The 17,293-nt window shown below is 37.2% G+C and overlaps 1 protein-coding gene across 1 annotated transcript in view; it reads right to left on the bottom strand.

Moving 5' to 3' along the window:
* SLC26A7 (solute carrier family 26 member 7) overlaps positions 1–17,293 on the bottom strand; it is a 67,740-nt gene that overhangs the window by 35,398 nt on the left and 15,049 nt on the right. The window contains exons 2-4 of the mRNA XM_065627951.1: positions 16,828–16,938; positions 12,533–12,705; positions 4,849–5,013 (exon numbers count right to left, since the gene is read on the bottom strand). Coding sequence (XP_065484023.1) covers positions 4,849–5,013; positions 12,533–12,705; positions 16,828–16,938 — 449 coding nt within the window. The remainder of the gene's footprint in view (positions 1–4,848; positions 5,014–12,532; positions 12,706–16,827; positions 16,939–17,293) is intronic.

Below are 17,293 nucleotides of genomic sequence, written 5' to 3'. Positions count from 1 at the left end.
TGTCACTCCTTGAATAGATGATGCTCATTTTGAAGAATGAGTAAATTAAAATAACTATCCGATTTTTCCTCTCTTGTCTTTTCTAATAATATTTTCATAATCTATAAGGGGGAAAAAATAAAAAAATAGTTACAGAAAGAGAGACAAAATGTAATTTTCCTCACAAAGAGGAAAAATTAGTCCAGTCTTTTTAAATTTAGCCCTTGGACTTTTGGTTAAGGATGCATAGCATAACTCAACACAAATGTTTGTCAGAAGTCAGCAAAAATTTTTAAATCAACTTGTTAAATAATATAATCTATATATGTCATAAATCTAAAGAATGTTAATCAAACCACAGTTTTTAACCACATATTTTCCCACTGTAATCAGACAATGTGTGGATTGTGTCTTGTGTGGCTTGGGACTAGTCTCTGTACTCAGAATTTTCCAAGAATGCATTTTCAAGAGAGCATTGCACTTGGTTCAGTGCCTAAGCAGAAGCTGTGATTAATTAGAACAAAAGGAGGCAATCTGGAAAACTCTATTGCAAACTGTGCCCACAAACTCACCAAAGGCTGAGGAGGGAATAAATTGATTGATTCCTAATTGTCAAAGGCAAAGAGGTGTGGGATTGTTCTGAAGTGTCTGTTGAAGAGTCAGCATTAGCTACCTGTGTTAATGGTGTTTAATTTCATTTTCCTAGCCAAAGTGAGATGTAAGATTGGGTGAATAAATATAATTTTAATGAAGGATTACAAATAAATATGCATAAGCTTTTAGATTTTCTGTCTTTACAAATTGGCTAAAAAAGAAGCTTCCATTTAATTTTTAAAATACATAGCCAAATCTTGTAGACCTTTGTCACAACTTTTTCAGAATTCGCAACAAACACTTTGTATGAACTGCCTAGTGTATTCTTTGCTGTTTCTCTTCAAATTGTAGCCTTCCGTATGTAGTCTATATCAGCCAATAAATGAAAAAGAATGGGATTACCAATGCTTCATAATTTGTAGTAGTTCAATAGCACTGACAGTCCTGTGTCAAAAGTGTCTGTAGTACACTGAAATAATTGCACAGTAACACATAAATATTAAATCAATTGCTACATCAGACTAAAGAGCTTTCATTGACCAGTCTGTTCCCGGATACTCATTCTCTGAAAACCTAAAAACACCCATTTCGTGATAGACTGACAAAGCCAGGAGATCATTTCACAAACCACGCGCGGGCTCTTCAGGGAAAAAAAGAGCTTGTGGCTCCTAACATGAATGTGCTTAACATATACTATAACTATCTCTCTACACTATACAGTACACAAGTCATACTGTCCAGTCAGCCACTGTACTCATCTGAGGTGAAAGTGTAAACCCTAAATGTAAGCACCTAAAGCTCAAGCTTGTAATAGCACTGATATCTGATGCAAAAGAAACATTCATAAATATTTTCATCACAAGCATAATTATGAATTCAGTATTTTACGTAGTTTGATGCTGCACTTACTGAAATAATTTTAAAATTCTGTAGCACAATTTAGATTGATATTGGAGTGTATGAAGAAATTTTTTGTGTTTTTATATATTTAACAAAATTTTAAAATACAGCAATAATATATTAACTGAGCTGTTTGCCTCTTGTTTTTTATTTTTATTGTTAGTTTTGTATAAATATTTTTAATGGAAATGATCGAACGATATTATGAGGAATCAATGAATATTTTGGCAATGTAAATTTGCACATAAGTGAAAAAACAATATTCTAACTTTGCACATACATATCTATAGACACTGAATGTCCCTGTTCTCATGCAAAATGAATGGCTTTGAGTTCCGCTATATTTTCACATACTTCTGTAGGGTAATAATGAACATTGTAATGGTTTATATTCAGAAAGAATTCGTATTCTGATGTAATAATGAAATCCTCTGAGCTTTTTTTTTTTTTTTAAGGTGTACATGAAAACCCAAAAGATTAGTTTTAAAATTAGTATAGGGGCTGAAGCAAATAAAACATTTAAAAGAGCATATTAGTTAAAACACTTAATACAGCTTAACAATAGATGACCTCATTACATTTTCAAAAATGTTTCATTCTGATGTTTGCTAGACAAATACAACACACTGTGGGAAAAATGTACAGGCAACTATTGTGAACTGTATAGGGAACAAACTGGGGGAAAAAAAGAAAAAAGGTCTGATAGTGGGAACATGCAGGTTTTTTTCAGCTAGGTGCAGCAGCACCACAAGGATTTTGCAACAAACTTGCAACACTGCCACAAAAGACCCCATTTTGCAAAGTAGGTTTGTTCTGTTGCAGGAGTGTATTTTGCAGTGCTGCATTTTCTCAGAAACTTGTGGAAGGATAAATATATCTACACATGGATGAAGGGCAAATATATATATGTTTTTATGTTTTCAGATACTACATAAAACTTGATGACACTTTTTTCGTCCCTTGTAAAAATTAGTTCTTTACATGTAGTCCTTCCTCACTATTTTTCTTCTTGACTTTCATATTACCATTTCCATTTATAAAATACTGATCAATGCTCCAATGTGCAGCTCAAGTGAAGTGTTACAAACCATGTACAGGGAAAATGAAATTTAATAAATTACATAAACTATGTGTAAACACAAAACTCCCATAGGCTCAACACCACTGTACCAGATTTGTTCTCCATATGCAAAGTTCGTTTTTACACATTTAATCATGATCTCACTTGCTATAAAGAATCCATTTCACTGGCTTTCTTTACTTTCAACTCTCCTATCACACTTTATTAAACATTCTTATTCTTGTTTTGCCAACCCAAAGGCTGCCTGAAGCAAAGCAATTGGCTTTGTGAGTGGGAGGTGTTTTGGAGTGGAAAAAGAAAAAGAATGTAAGCAAAAATACCAGTCGTGAGGTCTCAAGCATTTGCAGTAAAGAGCACATGTCCAGAGACACATGACAAATTTGCCTTTCACTCTCTGGTTACATGTGCACACTAACATACATCTAACTAGTATAATTTTCATATAAAACTACCACCACCACATTAAAAAAAAATCGTTAAAATCTAAATCTGTGCTTATGACTGAGATACCAGACCTTCTTAAAGTAATCCATAAGTATAAACAGCTATCAGAAACTTACTTGTAGGGTAACATTGTCCATTCTAAGTATGGAGACATTTTGTTTTTCTATTAAGTTGTACAGAGGATTTTTCTGTTTGTTCATTTGTTTTCACACAATTCTACAGAGCAATTCAGAATGTGAACAAAAAAAAAGAAAATTTTCATTTGGAAGATGTTCGAAGGGGATTGATTTCAAAAGTGAAATGAAGGGCAAGGAACTTGTTTCAGATACATTAAAAAATACAAGGGATAAGGGAATAGATTTCTTTCAAAGCATTTGAATGACCTCATTTATGATATCATCAGCACACCAACATGGAAACATTTCTTCGTGTCACTGCTGTTCTTTATTATTGCTCATAATGTATGTTTTGAATAGGTCTTGGCTGTGGTACTTCAGACCAGTCGTCTCTACCAGTTGACAGTATTCCTATGTGTAAGTATAGTCTCCATGGAAATGCCATGAAAAAGAAGCTAGTCACACTTTATATTAAGTGGTATTTATGAAAAGGTTTTTAAAGAATTAAAAATATTTTAATATGTGATGAATCATTTGTAACAGTCTCACAACTGACTACTCGTAAAAATGGCTATGACACTTTTAGTTACGTATTTACAAGGCAAACTACTCATGTTTATTACATGCTCCTAATTCTCATTAATAAATTGGTCCTGTAAAAAACCTTACCAATGGATTATCCATATGAAATGTTGTCAAATTTATAAAATACCATGAAATAACATTCTGAAAAGTGACATCATCTTATCACAAAGTTCACAACAACACATTTCCCGAAATAATATGGAAAAAATGAAGAGCAAAGCAGTGTAAGAAAATATGGTCAGTGCTTTTAAATAAGGCATCCTGATTTAGTGGCTAACCAGATGAAGCCTCACTTCATCTGGTAATCGATTCATTAATTGCTGTCAGTGCAATGTAAATATCACCTCAGCCAGTAAATTAAGCTTTATTATGAGCAAAATACCATTTTGACAGATACTCTTGTAATACTATTAATGCTTCTGCCAAGAGATTATGCTCAAAGCACCTAAACTAAGGGTTTGCTGGAATGTTACCTTAAAGAATATGTTCTCTCTTTTATGCGATAAGATTATACAACTTTGCCCTTTAAGGTTTCAGCCAACAATATCTGCTTTCCAAAGGAGGTAACCATGACACTGTACAAAAAAGGTGTGTGCATTTTATAAAAATTACCTTAAAGCTATAACCTTAAAGCTATATACTTGCTATGCTTATGGCAAAGTAATACCACGTCATAAAGCAATAGGGTAATTTTTACATGGGAAATCCACAAACCATGGATCATGTTCCTTTTACCATGATGATCATCAGGTTTCATTCAGCAAAATATGAAGAGAATATGTTGAGAATGACATTTGGAATATATAATGATATATCCTTCCGACATGCTGGTACAGAAAGAGTTAACCGTCCCTGCACAAGTGTGTAATTGATCAGGTTAAGGAAAGGAATTACTGATGGTGTAATACACATATCTTGAACTGATTACTGTATCTTTTCAAAATAAGACTCATTCCTGCTGATTCTTCATCAGGTTTTCCTAATCTCTTCTTACAAACAGACAGAGGGAGATTAAGATTTTGGTAGTACATCTTCGGTTCACTTACACACATGCATAACAAATTTCTTACACTTATATATAGCCAAATAGTGCAATTATTTAAGAAAATGTTAGCTAGTGGAATAAACCATCTCTTTTACTGAACTCACATGAAAAAAGCCCAGTGGTCCCGATATATAGGGTATTTTCATTCCCAGCAGATACTTCACTTGAGAAGTCACAACGTGTGTAGCTGCTCCTGTTGTCATCGCGCTTATCACTGGTTCTGTTAACAAGAAGGTGGCACTGCCCAATTGCAGCATAAACATCGCTACCTAAAAGACAAAGGTACGTGTATCAGCAATTATGCAGGTTCCTGGTGATAGGACAATGAGCCAGAGTCCTTTTAACAAATTGTAAGATGAGTAATTGTAAGATAAAGATGAAAAGCAGAAGTCCTTTGGGCCTGGAGCACAAGTCTGATGAGAAGCGGTTCAGCCTGGAGAAAAGGAGGCTGAGGGGAGACCTTATCACTGTCTGCAACTACTTGAAAGGAGGTTGTAGCACGGAGGGTGTTCATCTCTTCTCCCAGGTAGCAAGTGATAGGACAAGAGGAAATGGCCTCAGGTTGTGCCAGGGGAGGTTTAGATTGGATATTAGGACAAAATTTTTCATGGAAAGGGTTGTCAGGCATTGGAACAGGCTTCCCAAGGGAAGTGGTGGAGTCACCATCCCTGGAGGTGTTTAAAAGGCGTTTAGACAAGGTTCTCAGGGACGTGGTTTGGTGTTAGAGTTAGGTTAGGCTATGGTTGGACTTGATGATCCTGAGGGTCTCTTCCAACTGAAATGATTCTGTGATTCTATGAAGGATGTGTCTAGCTGAAAGTGGAACCAGCTGGAGCTCTGTGGGTTTACCCGCATTGTTTTACTCACATCACCAGTTCACCAGACTCTAACATTAGTATAGTAAGAAAAGCAGGCTCAGAGAAACTGTCTGCATGCAATGCTTGTTATTCTCTCCTGCTCAAATACATGAGCACAATAAACACCATAAAATTCAACACAGCAACATGAAGTAAACTAAATCAGAAGGTGAGGGTGGTGCTAAAACTCCTTCCTACTCCACTGATATTCACCCTGAGTAAAAGGGCTGTATCTTGGTCCAGCTTACCGATTGCCAATTTGATGATATCAGGATTCCAACCTTAGTGATTTCAACAGCTACCAAATTTATTAGGTGCTAAGCTACGAGGATATGAGTCTCATAGTGAAAGCCCCATCATCCTGTGGAGCCCAGCCCTGCCCTGCCCCAGGTTTCTGTGCCATTAGTTTTCCCTTCCCATGCAGTCACACAACTGCTTTCCTCCTCCCGTGGACCCTTTGCCTCCTGATATCCCAGTGACCCCATGCATATGTTTCAATATACCATGATACTTGGTGCTTTCATGCTACATTATTGTAACAGCAAATACATCAAGTATTGCCAGTCCACTACCTCTCGTTTTAGTACATCAGCTTCATACACTGAGGTTTCTGGTTTGCAGGTATTCTGGTAAGGGAGCTCCAGAGGCTGCCTCAGATGATGGAGGATATAAACATACTTACGTTCTTTACAGAGAAACAAGGATGTTTGTGCAGTTATGTGTTCTGTTTGAACAAACTTTATAAACTTATATTAAAAGTAAACTATTTTAAAGACATTTAAATTCTGCATTCTGTGCATCTGAGAAATACTTGAACTAACTTAAAGTAGAATATGTGTATATAATCAGAAGTTTTAAAACAGGAAGAAAAATTCAACATCCAATTTCATAAACACAATCCCATATACAAACTGGATTTCTCTGCTAGAAAAAAAGAGTAGACTTTGGCTCAGCTATATTTGACCTTGAAGACTATTTCAGCTTTTTTGCAACTTTTACAGAACTTATTTCAGACTACGGACATATAATGAAAGAAAATTCCTCTCTAATCAAGGAATCTGGACTACCTCTGAATCTACCAATATTGTAGGTACTTCATAGGAATATAGGACTACCATGTTTTCTTCCCTTATGCCAGACCGTAATCACTCTTTTCCTCTGAAGAAAGAGATTTGACAGCTTTTAGTTCTTTGAACAAGGTTGTTGTACACCTATAGATACTACTGTGGTTAGCATAACACTTGATCCTTTTCTGATCCATATTAAGATATTAAGCTACATTTAAATTATATCCCCTTACAATGAGTTCTGAAGATTCAATAGATAAAAAAGCAGTTTCTTACTTCTATAACCGTTTGCATTTGCTATTCTCCTGCCTGAAAAAGTTACATGCTCTTGGCACAGAGCTGTTTGTTGCAATACTTTCTAAGAGGACTATTTTGTGTTTACCATACCGAATATCATCCATTCTGAATATCTCACAGTCTCTTTTGCTTTATTTTGTTTTGTTCTGAAGCTAAAAGAATAATTTCCAAATGTTATCAACCTTTGTGCCTAAACACCATTTATTTTTTCAGCGTAAATCTGACCTGTATTCAGCAAGCTACAGGTTCAATAGCACAAAAGAAACAAAAATACCCAAGTGAGTGGCTTTTAATTTACCACAGAAACCTCTAGTGAGCAATTCTCTCTTCCATTTGAGAGATTAAATCTGAGATTTTTTTCTCAATTTCCCACTAATAGCATGTGAATGGCTCTGTACTAAAAACAATCAGCATATTGATTGCCATTCAATATTAGACCCCAGTAATGATAATTACCATTATACCCTCAGTGAGCAGTAATTTAGTTAGTCAGGCCTAAAATCAATAATTACTAACTTCAGATATTTTGTTTAGCTGTTTGTTCTAACAGTGTGCCTATTCATATATTTAAACAATGTTCACAGTAGCAAAGTTCAATAGGAAACAAATTCTCCTTTCCCTAGAGAATTCTGGTTTGTCTTCTAAGATCAGTTTCTATTGTATGGATATGAAATTTCTAACTGTGTAATAGCTGAGTTTCCAGAGAATGAGATGAATGTTTATTTAGCTGTGGATTCAAAACCACAGAGACAATACTGTGAAGTACATAATATCACAGAGAAACACCAGTTAATATTAGCATTTCAAAGAAAGTTATTATGGTGAATTATGGGGAAATGGTGTCACAACTGCAGAACTCAGCAACTTCAGCATCGCTCTCATATTTGCTTTTTTTTAACTGTCATTTTTTCACTTTAAATCTTCAGCATTTGTGGAGGTTGTGACTTTACTTCACAGGTAGTAACTGAAAGGTCACATTTCAAACATACTTTTTACTGTTTATGTAAAATACATCCAAACCATGAGTATGGTTTTGGGTAGACAATTTCTGCAGCCTCTCAGGTAAACAAGCAGCAGCCTGTGCTGGTCCCCCATCTCCTACTGCAGAAGGGAGCTCAGGACTTCCAGAAACAATGGCAATGCTGCATCAGCATGTACATCCTACTCTTTATTGACATTGTAATTAAATAAATATAATGTGCATCTATATATCTTCTATGGTGAAGATCTAACAATGAAGCAACCAGAACAGAAAACATCAGGAAGATGGGTGTAATTTTCAGCATAAGTTGGTATGGGAAATTCCTGCTGTCCTTGCAACATGAGCAACGTGCATAAACTGCTTCGATAAAGAGGGGGCAAAAAGTTGTTTTGAAATAAACTTCCCAAATCTAATAGTGTGTGAGTTTCTTTGACAGATATATTTAATATTTGCAGCATTTATACGGGCCCGGATCAACTCTCCAATTAAACCCGCCATGCTTGGGAACAGACACACAGTTCACAGCTTGCATGCCACTGCTTTTCTTCATAAACACCATTTGAAAGTAAGCTGAGTTGACAGTACATGATTGCATCACATTGTATTACGCCATAAAACCTTTCACCCACTAAGCGATAACCTGTAGAAAGTTCAATATTCTTAAAGAAATTTCTGCTAATCTACTTTATTCTTGCTGTGGTCATGACATAGACTTCCCATATTATTTTTTGATATATTGTATGATTTTTCTTCCTTCTCGATGCAGAAAAACTACAAGGAAAACTGAAGTCAGAACAGCAAAAAACATAAAGTATAAAAAATTGCCAAAGGTAAGTAACTTTATCTTTTAACTATTTGTACTAATACCAGGTTTTTCCTACACTGTAAAAAGAACAGAATTTTCACATATTTTAGGATTGTCTCCAGAATTTTCCATTTATTAATATTTAGGTCCTAGGGGCTGGAAGAATACTTTAGAGAGAGAACAATCACAGTAGAAAAAGTGGTTTAAGAGGTACATGGATATAGTTTCTTTGTGCAGCTTTTTCATACTATGTTAAAAGGTTCATTAAGAAGTAACTTTCTTGAAATAAATTTTACTTTCACCAGTTATACAGTCTTGATTAAATTCATGTGAATGAAATCAGGAGCTGTCATAGAAAGATTAAAAAAAAAAAAACCCACAGGGGGAAGGGACCGCTCTCCATCATCTTTGCCAAGTCTTGGGAAACGGGAGAGGTGCCTGAGGACTGGAGGAAAGCAAATGTCACTCCGGTCTTCAAAAAGGGCAAGAAGGAGGACCCGGGCAACTATAGACCGGTCAGCCTCACCTCCATCCCTGGGAAAGTGATGGAACACCTTATCCTTGGTGCCATCTTAAGACATATCAAGGATAAGAGGGTCATCAGGGACAGTCAACATGGCTTCACCAAGGGGAAGTCGTGTTTGACCAACCTCATAGCCTTTTATGAAGACGTAACAAGGTGGATTGACGATGGCAGAGCAGTGGATGTGGTCTACCTTGACTTCAGCAAAGCATTTGACACCGTCTCCCACAGCATCCTCACGGCAAAACTGAGGAAGTGTGGACTGGATGATCGGGTAGTGAGGTGGACTGCAAACTGGCTGAAGGAGAGAAGCCAGAGAGTTGTGATCAATGGGGCGGAGTCTGGTTGGAGGCCTGTATCTAGTGGAGTGCCTCAAGGGTCAGTTCTGGGACCAATACTGTTCAATATATTCATCAATGACTTGGATGAGGGAATTGAGTGTACTATCAGCAAGTTTGCTGATGACACCAAGCTGGGAGGAGTGGCTGACACGCCAGAGGGCTGTGCTGCCATCCAGCGAGATCTGGACAGGCTGGAGAGTTGGGCGGGGAAAAATTTAATGAAATATAACAAGGGGAAATGTAGAGTCTTGCATCTGGGCAGGAACAACCCCAGGTTCCAGTACAGGTTGGGGAATGACCTATTAGAGAGCAGTGTAGGGGAAAGGGACCTGGGGGTCCTGGTGGACAGCAGGATGACCATGAGCCAGCACTGTGCCCTTGTGGCCAAGAAGGCCAATGGCATCCTGGGGTGTATTAGAAGGGGGGTGGTTAGTAGGTCCAGAGAGGTTCTCCTTCCCCTCTACTCTGCCCTGGTGAGACCTCATCTGGAATATTGTGTCCAGTTCTGGGCCCCTCAGTTCAAGAAGGACAGGGAACTGCTGGAGAGAGTCCAGCGCAGGGCCACGAAGATGATTAAGGGAGTGGAGCATCTCCCTTATGAGGAAAGGCTGAGGGAGCTGGGTCTCTTTAGCTTGGAGAAGAGGAGACTGAGGGGTGACCTCATTAATGTTTATAAATATATAAAGGGTGGGTGTCACGAGGATGGAGCTAGGCTCTTCTCGGTGACAACCAACAGTAAGACAAGGGGTAATGGGTTCAAGCTGGAACACAAGAGGTTCCACTTAAATGTGAGAAGAAACTTCTTCTCAGTGAGGGTGACAGAGCACTGGAACGGGCTGCCCAGGGGGGTTGTGGATTCTCCTTCTCTGGAGACATTCAAAACCCGCCTGGACGCCTTCCTGTGTAACCTCACCTAAGTTTTCCTGCTCTGGCAGGGGGATTGGACTAGATGATCTTTTGAGGTCCCTTCCAATCCCTAACATTCTGTGATTCTGTGATTCTGTGAAGTGGGGGAAAGCAGCCTTGAGCTAATACACAGTAAAGGAGAAGAGATCATAGAAACAAATTATAAAAACAAGTGATTAGATGGAAGAGATGGAAGGTGGGACTTCTGAAAAAAAAGTATAGAAAAAAATTAAAACTAAAATTGAGAATACAAGAATGATAATGCAAAGGGAACCTTATCTTGCAGCTGTCTTTACTGCTCCACAGTTTTATCCTGACATATACTGGAGGAGAATGGGGATTTAGCCAAAAGAAGAGAAATGCGTAATTGCAAAAAGCTAAGCTCTCAATTTCATTAATTCAAGCCCTTTTGGTTCTTGTCCACTTTCAATACTTTCTTCCCATGACAATGTCCTTGGTGTATTATTGTTAAAATTCCACTCTCACTGTGTAGTCAATCTAACTTTATGGCCAGTAAAAATTTTTATCACATAACGAGAACTTTGGATATCACTAATCTCAATATTTCTCTCCACAGTAATCAAAAGGCTGATATCATGTTACCTGCTGCATGAATTCAGTTTCTGAGAATGAATTTTAAACCACTCAAAACTCCACGTTCTGGAAAGTGCAGCTTTTTTTCACTATTAAACCAAACAAGAAGTGATGGTGCTCTTTCTGATCATTTGTTGCATGAGCTAAGAAGACAAGGTCAGCTACAGGGAATATCTCTTGGAAAGAAACAGTAGAGACTGTGAGCCTCTCATTTAGTATGTTGTGTTGGTTATCTCAAAATCAGAGGCTGCAAAAGTGAAGGCATCTATGGACCATCTGGAGAAAACTGTCAGGCACAGACAGTTCAGATTGACTGAGTCACCAACTTAAAACTCTTCTTGGCCTGTTTCAATGGACATTATAATGGGTAGATTTTGTTCTTTTGAATTACAGCTCTTAAGTTCATAGTGGGTGTTCTGAGAGCATTTCGTAGCTTCTGATGGTGTGTGGAGTGAGCTTTCCTCATTCCAGGACCTGCAAAATACATCTTTCTGGGGTCCTTCTAGACTAACATGTAGCATGCTGTACTGTAAATGCGGGAACCAGGACTCACACCCAGCCTAGTTGTCCTTTTCAAGATGTAGAACATGAGCCTGCAGAAGCTATTTCTACTGTGAAAGAAAAAGGAACTCTTTTCCCAATTGTCACTGTGTAATAAAGACTCATGTTTATACTTCATTAATAGCTATGTATAGCATAGAATAATGTACCACAATTTTCCCCACAGGGACACAAATCTTTGGACGAGAATACTAGCCTTACAAAAATACACTTTGTATTCAAATGTGCTCCTTCATTATTAAGAAAACTAATAACAGACCATGTAAATTTGTTCTCCAGATAACCAGAAACATTTTTTCTTTCCAATACTATACATCAGCAACTACTTATATGTATTTAAAATATAGTAGCTGAAAAACTTACCAGTAAAAATGTAGAAGACTGGAATGCAATAACCAGCCATTTCTCATTTAGAGAAGAGCAACACAACTAAAGCCTGTAGTACTGTGGTTCTGAAGAAGATAGAACTTTTGTTTGTTTGTTTATTTGTTGTTGGTTTTGATTTTTTTTGGGGGGGAGGGGTGTTTTCATTTGTTTTGGTTTGGTTTTTGTTTGTTTGTTTTTTCTGAAGGAGAATGAAAGAGAGCACCAACAGCAACTGAATATTACATTAGAATTGACTGCATGCGGTTTTACTTCATATTTCAAGACCCTAGAAGCATGTGTAGACAATTACTACATCTCAGCAAAGGAGCAGCAAATTCCTAAAACACATACATTTCATCATTCATGAACATCAGACCAGACCCGTGGTCAATTTTTCTCAGAGAAGTGAAAACAAAATGTGTTACAAAAGTCATAGCTGTCAGAAACACAATGCATTAGTAGCATACAGAATATGTGTTCACCACTGACCTGAATGATTCCTCCTAGAAATGAAACTGCTGCTGCAACTCCAATCCTCTGCATTTCAAATTCTGACAGGTTCAAAACTCCAGAATTATTGTTTGTAGTGAAATTAGCACTGACTGAAGGAACAAGACGCTCAACTGCGTTGGCAGATATTAAAGAAGTTAAAGCAAAAGTTCCTATAAAAAAAGCCACACACTAGTCACCAATGATTCTATATCTGTCTGTACTCATCACTCATAGTCTCTTTTTCAAAATTTGTCCATTAGAAGTAAAAGTGCCATTTTGCGCATTCTTGTCACGGTAAGAACAATTTTTAAGGTGATTTTTTATGTAACACACATTTCTTCAAGTAAAATATCATTTGTACAGGCAGATTAAATGTCATTTTTGTGTGAACATATTCATTTGGACATGTTAACAAAAGAGGTTAAAACGCAACAATTCAAAATTATTTCAAGTTATCAAAAATGCTTTTAACTTACCCTGGATGTGATGAAACAGCTTTTTGTTTGAGAATCCCAAGTGTTCACCATTGAAATTTCTAGGGCAATTAATTCAAGCTATGTATAAAGTTCCTAGCCCATTGTAGTTAGCAGATGTGTAAATCAAAAACTCAACAATTTACACTCTAATAAATGCAGGCAGATTAAGAGAGAAATATTTATTTGCTGAGAGGTAAAACAATGACATGGATAAATAAGGATGATAATCCAGTTTTAAAAAGCACATATACATTCATGCAGAGCTCTAAGAGCATAAGAAATGCTCTGATCTGTCAGTCATCTTGCACAGTACTTTTCTTCCAGCTGTGGCAATCGGCAGTGTTATCCAGGGAAAGCACATAAGCCTGGCCATTCCTCTCATTATCTGCCAGCATCCGTAGCTGTTGTGTTAGGGAAGCACATTTTTATCTGGCCCTTCTAGATTTTGCTTATGGACTGATATTGATGAATTTGTCAAAGCTCTGTTTGAACCTGCTTGCATTTTCTGCCTCCACAATATCCTTCGGGAGCAGGTTCCAGAACTTCACCATTTGCTCTAGTATTTTCTTTAATCTATATTTTTGAAGTCTTTTACATTGATCTCTCACCACTTTCAGTGATGTCTCTCTATTTCTACTGTTATAGGACCTGGTGAACACAGTTCTACCTTCATCTTGGCCTTCATAAATTAAATCTCACAGCTTGAATTCTTTAGGGACTTACCAGGGACACTTCTACCCTGAAAAACGGCCACTAAGCCCTACCTTTTACTTCCTATTCTTTAACCTGTTAATAATTAATAGAAGGACTTTTCTTCTATTACAAGGGCAACCTAGTTTCTTTAGTAATCTTTGGTGTGGAACCTTATCAGTAGCTGTTTGACCACTCTGATATCTCATATTCAAAGTGTTTCCCTTTTTCCATGTGCTTACTAACACTCACACAGTACTCTAGGAGGTTAGCGAGATAGGATTTTCCTTTGCAGGAGTCATATTAACTCCTCTCCAACAAACTCTGATTATACATATCTTTCAGTATTCTTATTTTTATTATAGACGGGTCTGCATTTCCTAGGATTCCCTCCAGAGCCTTTCTGACAGTGAAACCACTTACACTGGTAACTTGACAATCCTGTGGCCTTGTCACAGAATGTCCAGTTACATCTTTGTCAGAACGATGTCCCACCAGTTTCCTTCCTGGCATCCTGATTTTGATGTGTTTAAAGAGCCTTCAACTACCAGATTGATTATCCTCTCCATGGCATTCTTCAAATTCCTTCTTTTAGCCTTCTAAACTTCCTGCACGTTTGACCTGCCACACTTCATAGCATTCCTGCTCACCTTATTTTGCCAAGTTTCCCATTTTACAAGTGCAAACTTTTCCCTATGACAGTCCCCTTCATTTTCCTGTTGAGTCACAAAGGGGTTTTTTAATCACATTTTGTTTTTTGAATCACGTTACTCATTTTATCTGGGCCTATAATACTTTTTTTTCAAGCAACACTCAAGATAGTTGTAGGCATTTTGCTTTTCAGATTGCTCTTTTTTCTTTTAAACCTGGTGTATCATTTTTGTTTAAAAAACAAACAAAACAAAAAGAAAACAAAACCATGACACATACACAAAAAAACCCACATAAAATTCGATTTGAAAAATTTGAAAACAGCTTATGTAAAATTTTATCTGAAATGAAAGATCTATATGTGGTATTATGGCAGATGAAGCTGTCTCAGAGGATTCTCCAAGATAAATTATACCAAAAACAGACAAGAAAAAAGTACAGCATTTAGTTGCTTAGGTGAGTAATCTTCTAAAGTAGATCAACCGTCTCATGGAAGAGACATTTCAAAATGAGTAAAATTTGACAGAACTGGCCATTGATGAATTTTCCATTTCATAATGACATGACTGACTTCACTAACAAAGGTCACTTTTATAACCCATATAAGTATGGAGAGCCCTGCCAACCTTACAGAAAATGCTGGTAGGTGAAGAGATTGTGACTAATGTACATAAGGAATTACGGAGCATTTGGGGACACGAGGCAGGTGGTACAGCTCCAGCTCAGGCTGCACGCCATAACGTCTTAACCCAGGCTGGTGGGATGAGTGCATGAGACATTTCTACTGAAAGGATCAACAGCATATGTCACACACATTTATTGAAACAAAAATCTTCATGACTGCAAGAGCACTGTTTTGTTGCCTTTTTTTCTCAAGATTAAGTTCTGGAACAGACACCTGTGAAAGGAACAGATTTCCATGCCAAGGACTGTGCTGGAATCCACAGCCATGGAGCTGTGGGACTCAGTAAATCATTCTCTTTACGGTATACCTCCCAAGGATAAAACATCAGATTTAACAAGTTATATTTACCTATTTTATCATCTGTTTTCCTTACTAGAATTTATGTCAGCCAGATACTTATTTATCAACTTTCCTATGCATGATCATATGATGGATTCTTGTCTTTCTAATAATCTTACACCAATAAACTGCTGACAATACACTGCTAATATTACTCCATTTTGAAACAGCTTTTTAATATAGATTAATGTTTTAATTAGTATACTGATCTTTCTATACTCAAGATTCAAAATTAATTTTAATTCTAAATTTTCACTTTTTTTCAAATCTTCTGTTTTTTAACATGAGCTGAGTACATTCTATCACTTATTACAGCATAAGGTCACTAACAGCATCCACAGATCCTTCTTTCAGCTTTCCGTTTGCTCTAAGACAATTTACAACCCTTCAGCAATTTTTAATAATTTAACTGACTATTTTTGAACAAAAAAGGTGCTTAAAATATGTGGCTAACTTCTAACTAAAATATTGCACACCTCAAGTGCATATACATGCGCAATTAGATTCTTCAGAGTTCATTTTCTGTGTGATTAACCAGAACCATCTTTCCTCCTTTCAGGAGTTTTTCTCCTCTACGAGGAAAACTTATTCCTCCCTGCTTAAAACTTCTGACAACCACAGAGGCTGCTTCCCTTTACCCAGCCCTACCGTGCTTTACTAATATACCTGACTCATCCTTCCTGCAAACTTCAGAGGCCACCAAGTGCCCACTTCTGCACGCCAAGGAATTTGTGGTTCGATCTCATGAGTAGTACTTCCAGAAACCATAATTTGGTTTCTTTGGAGTTAGAAACAGAGTATTCACCAGGCTATTAGGAGATTAAAGACCTTTAACTCCTGCAGCTATTGTTGGCTCTGCTGAGGGTAAACAAGTAACTCATAACTACTAGCAGAGTAGCCAGGGAGCACCTTTTGCTCCCTACCTAATTACTCTGCAAGTGGACAGGAGTCATACTGAACTTATTGGAAGAATCTCTAGCTGTGATACAATATCAGGTAACAGGCGCAGAAAGCTTTTTTTCTGAGAAATGCAGGGTTTATGTTTCAGACAGGTGGGAAGTAACGTGTGCTTTCTATGGTTTAAGAAGCACTAGAGCCTTTTTCATTCCTGTTTGCATGTATCTTATTGGCTGAGCCCTTTGTTAAAATCTTAGCCTGAAGCAGATTTCTAAAGTAGAGTTAAAATACAAAAGCCCTAAACTACATTTACAAAGAAAATGTCAATGCAATATTAAATTATAATGGCACGAGTAACTCCAATATATTCTTAATGAGGCTCTTTAAAATACTCAATCTGGCAAAAAAAATAGTTGTAAAAAGAAGCACAAAACCATCTTATTCCTGTTTAGTCTTGGATAATTTTCCTTCCATTGATCTTACAACAACAACAACAAAAAAGTTCAGTTTCCAATTCTTTATTTATGAAAATACTTTTACAAATAGACACTTACCTGTCGCAACATGACGTCCCATTCCAAATATGGCATAAATAATGACAGGGAAGAAAGAGCCATATAAACCAAAAACTGGATGGACTGAAGACAGAACTGCGAAGGCCAACCCTATAGAAAGTTAAAAGGAATTACTTCACTATATAAAACTGTTCTGCATTCGATAATTTTTTTTTGATGAGGAAACATCTACATCTTTATTAAGAGGAGGACAAAACCCACATTCATTTACAAAAACCCAGGCCATAAGCCAGCCAGTGCACAATGAGGATCAGGAAGAACTGTGGAAGGTTTTTCATCTATTGCCTGTCATCAGAATCCTCACACTTTCTTCTGAGTCTTGGTCACCAGCAGAAACAAATGGGTTACAAACACAATCTATGGCCCCAGCTACCATGTTTCCAGGTTGTCTCCATCAGTGGTTCCAAACATTTTTTTAACAGACGATCCTCTCAGCAGGAGGCAG

The sequence above is a fragment of the Caloenas nicobarica genome, chromosome 2 (assembly GCF_036013445.1).
Source record: "Caloenas nicobarica isolate bCalNic1 chromosome 2, bCalNic1.hap1, whole genome shotgun sequence".
Classification (NCBI taxonomy): domain Eukaryota; kingdom Metazoa; phylum Chordata; class Aves; order Columbiformes; family Columbidae; genus Caloenas; species Caloenas nicobarica.
This window is presented reverse-complemented; position numbering and strand designations above follow the sequence as displayed.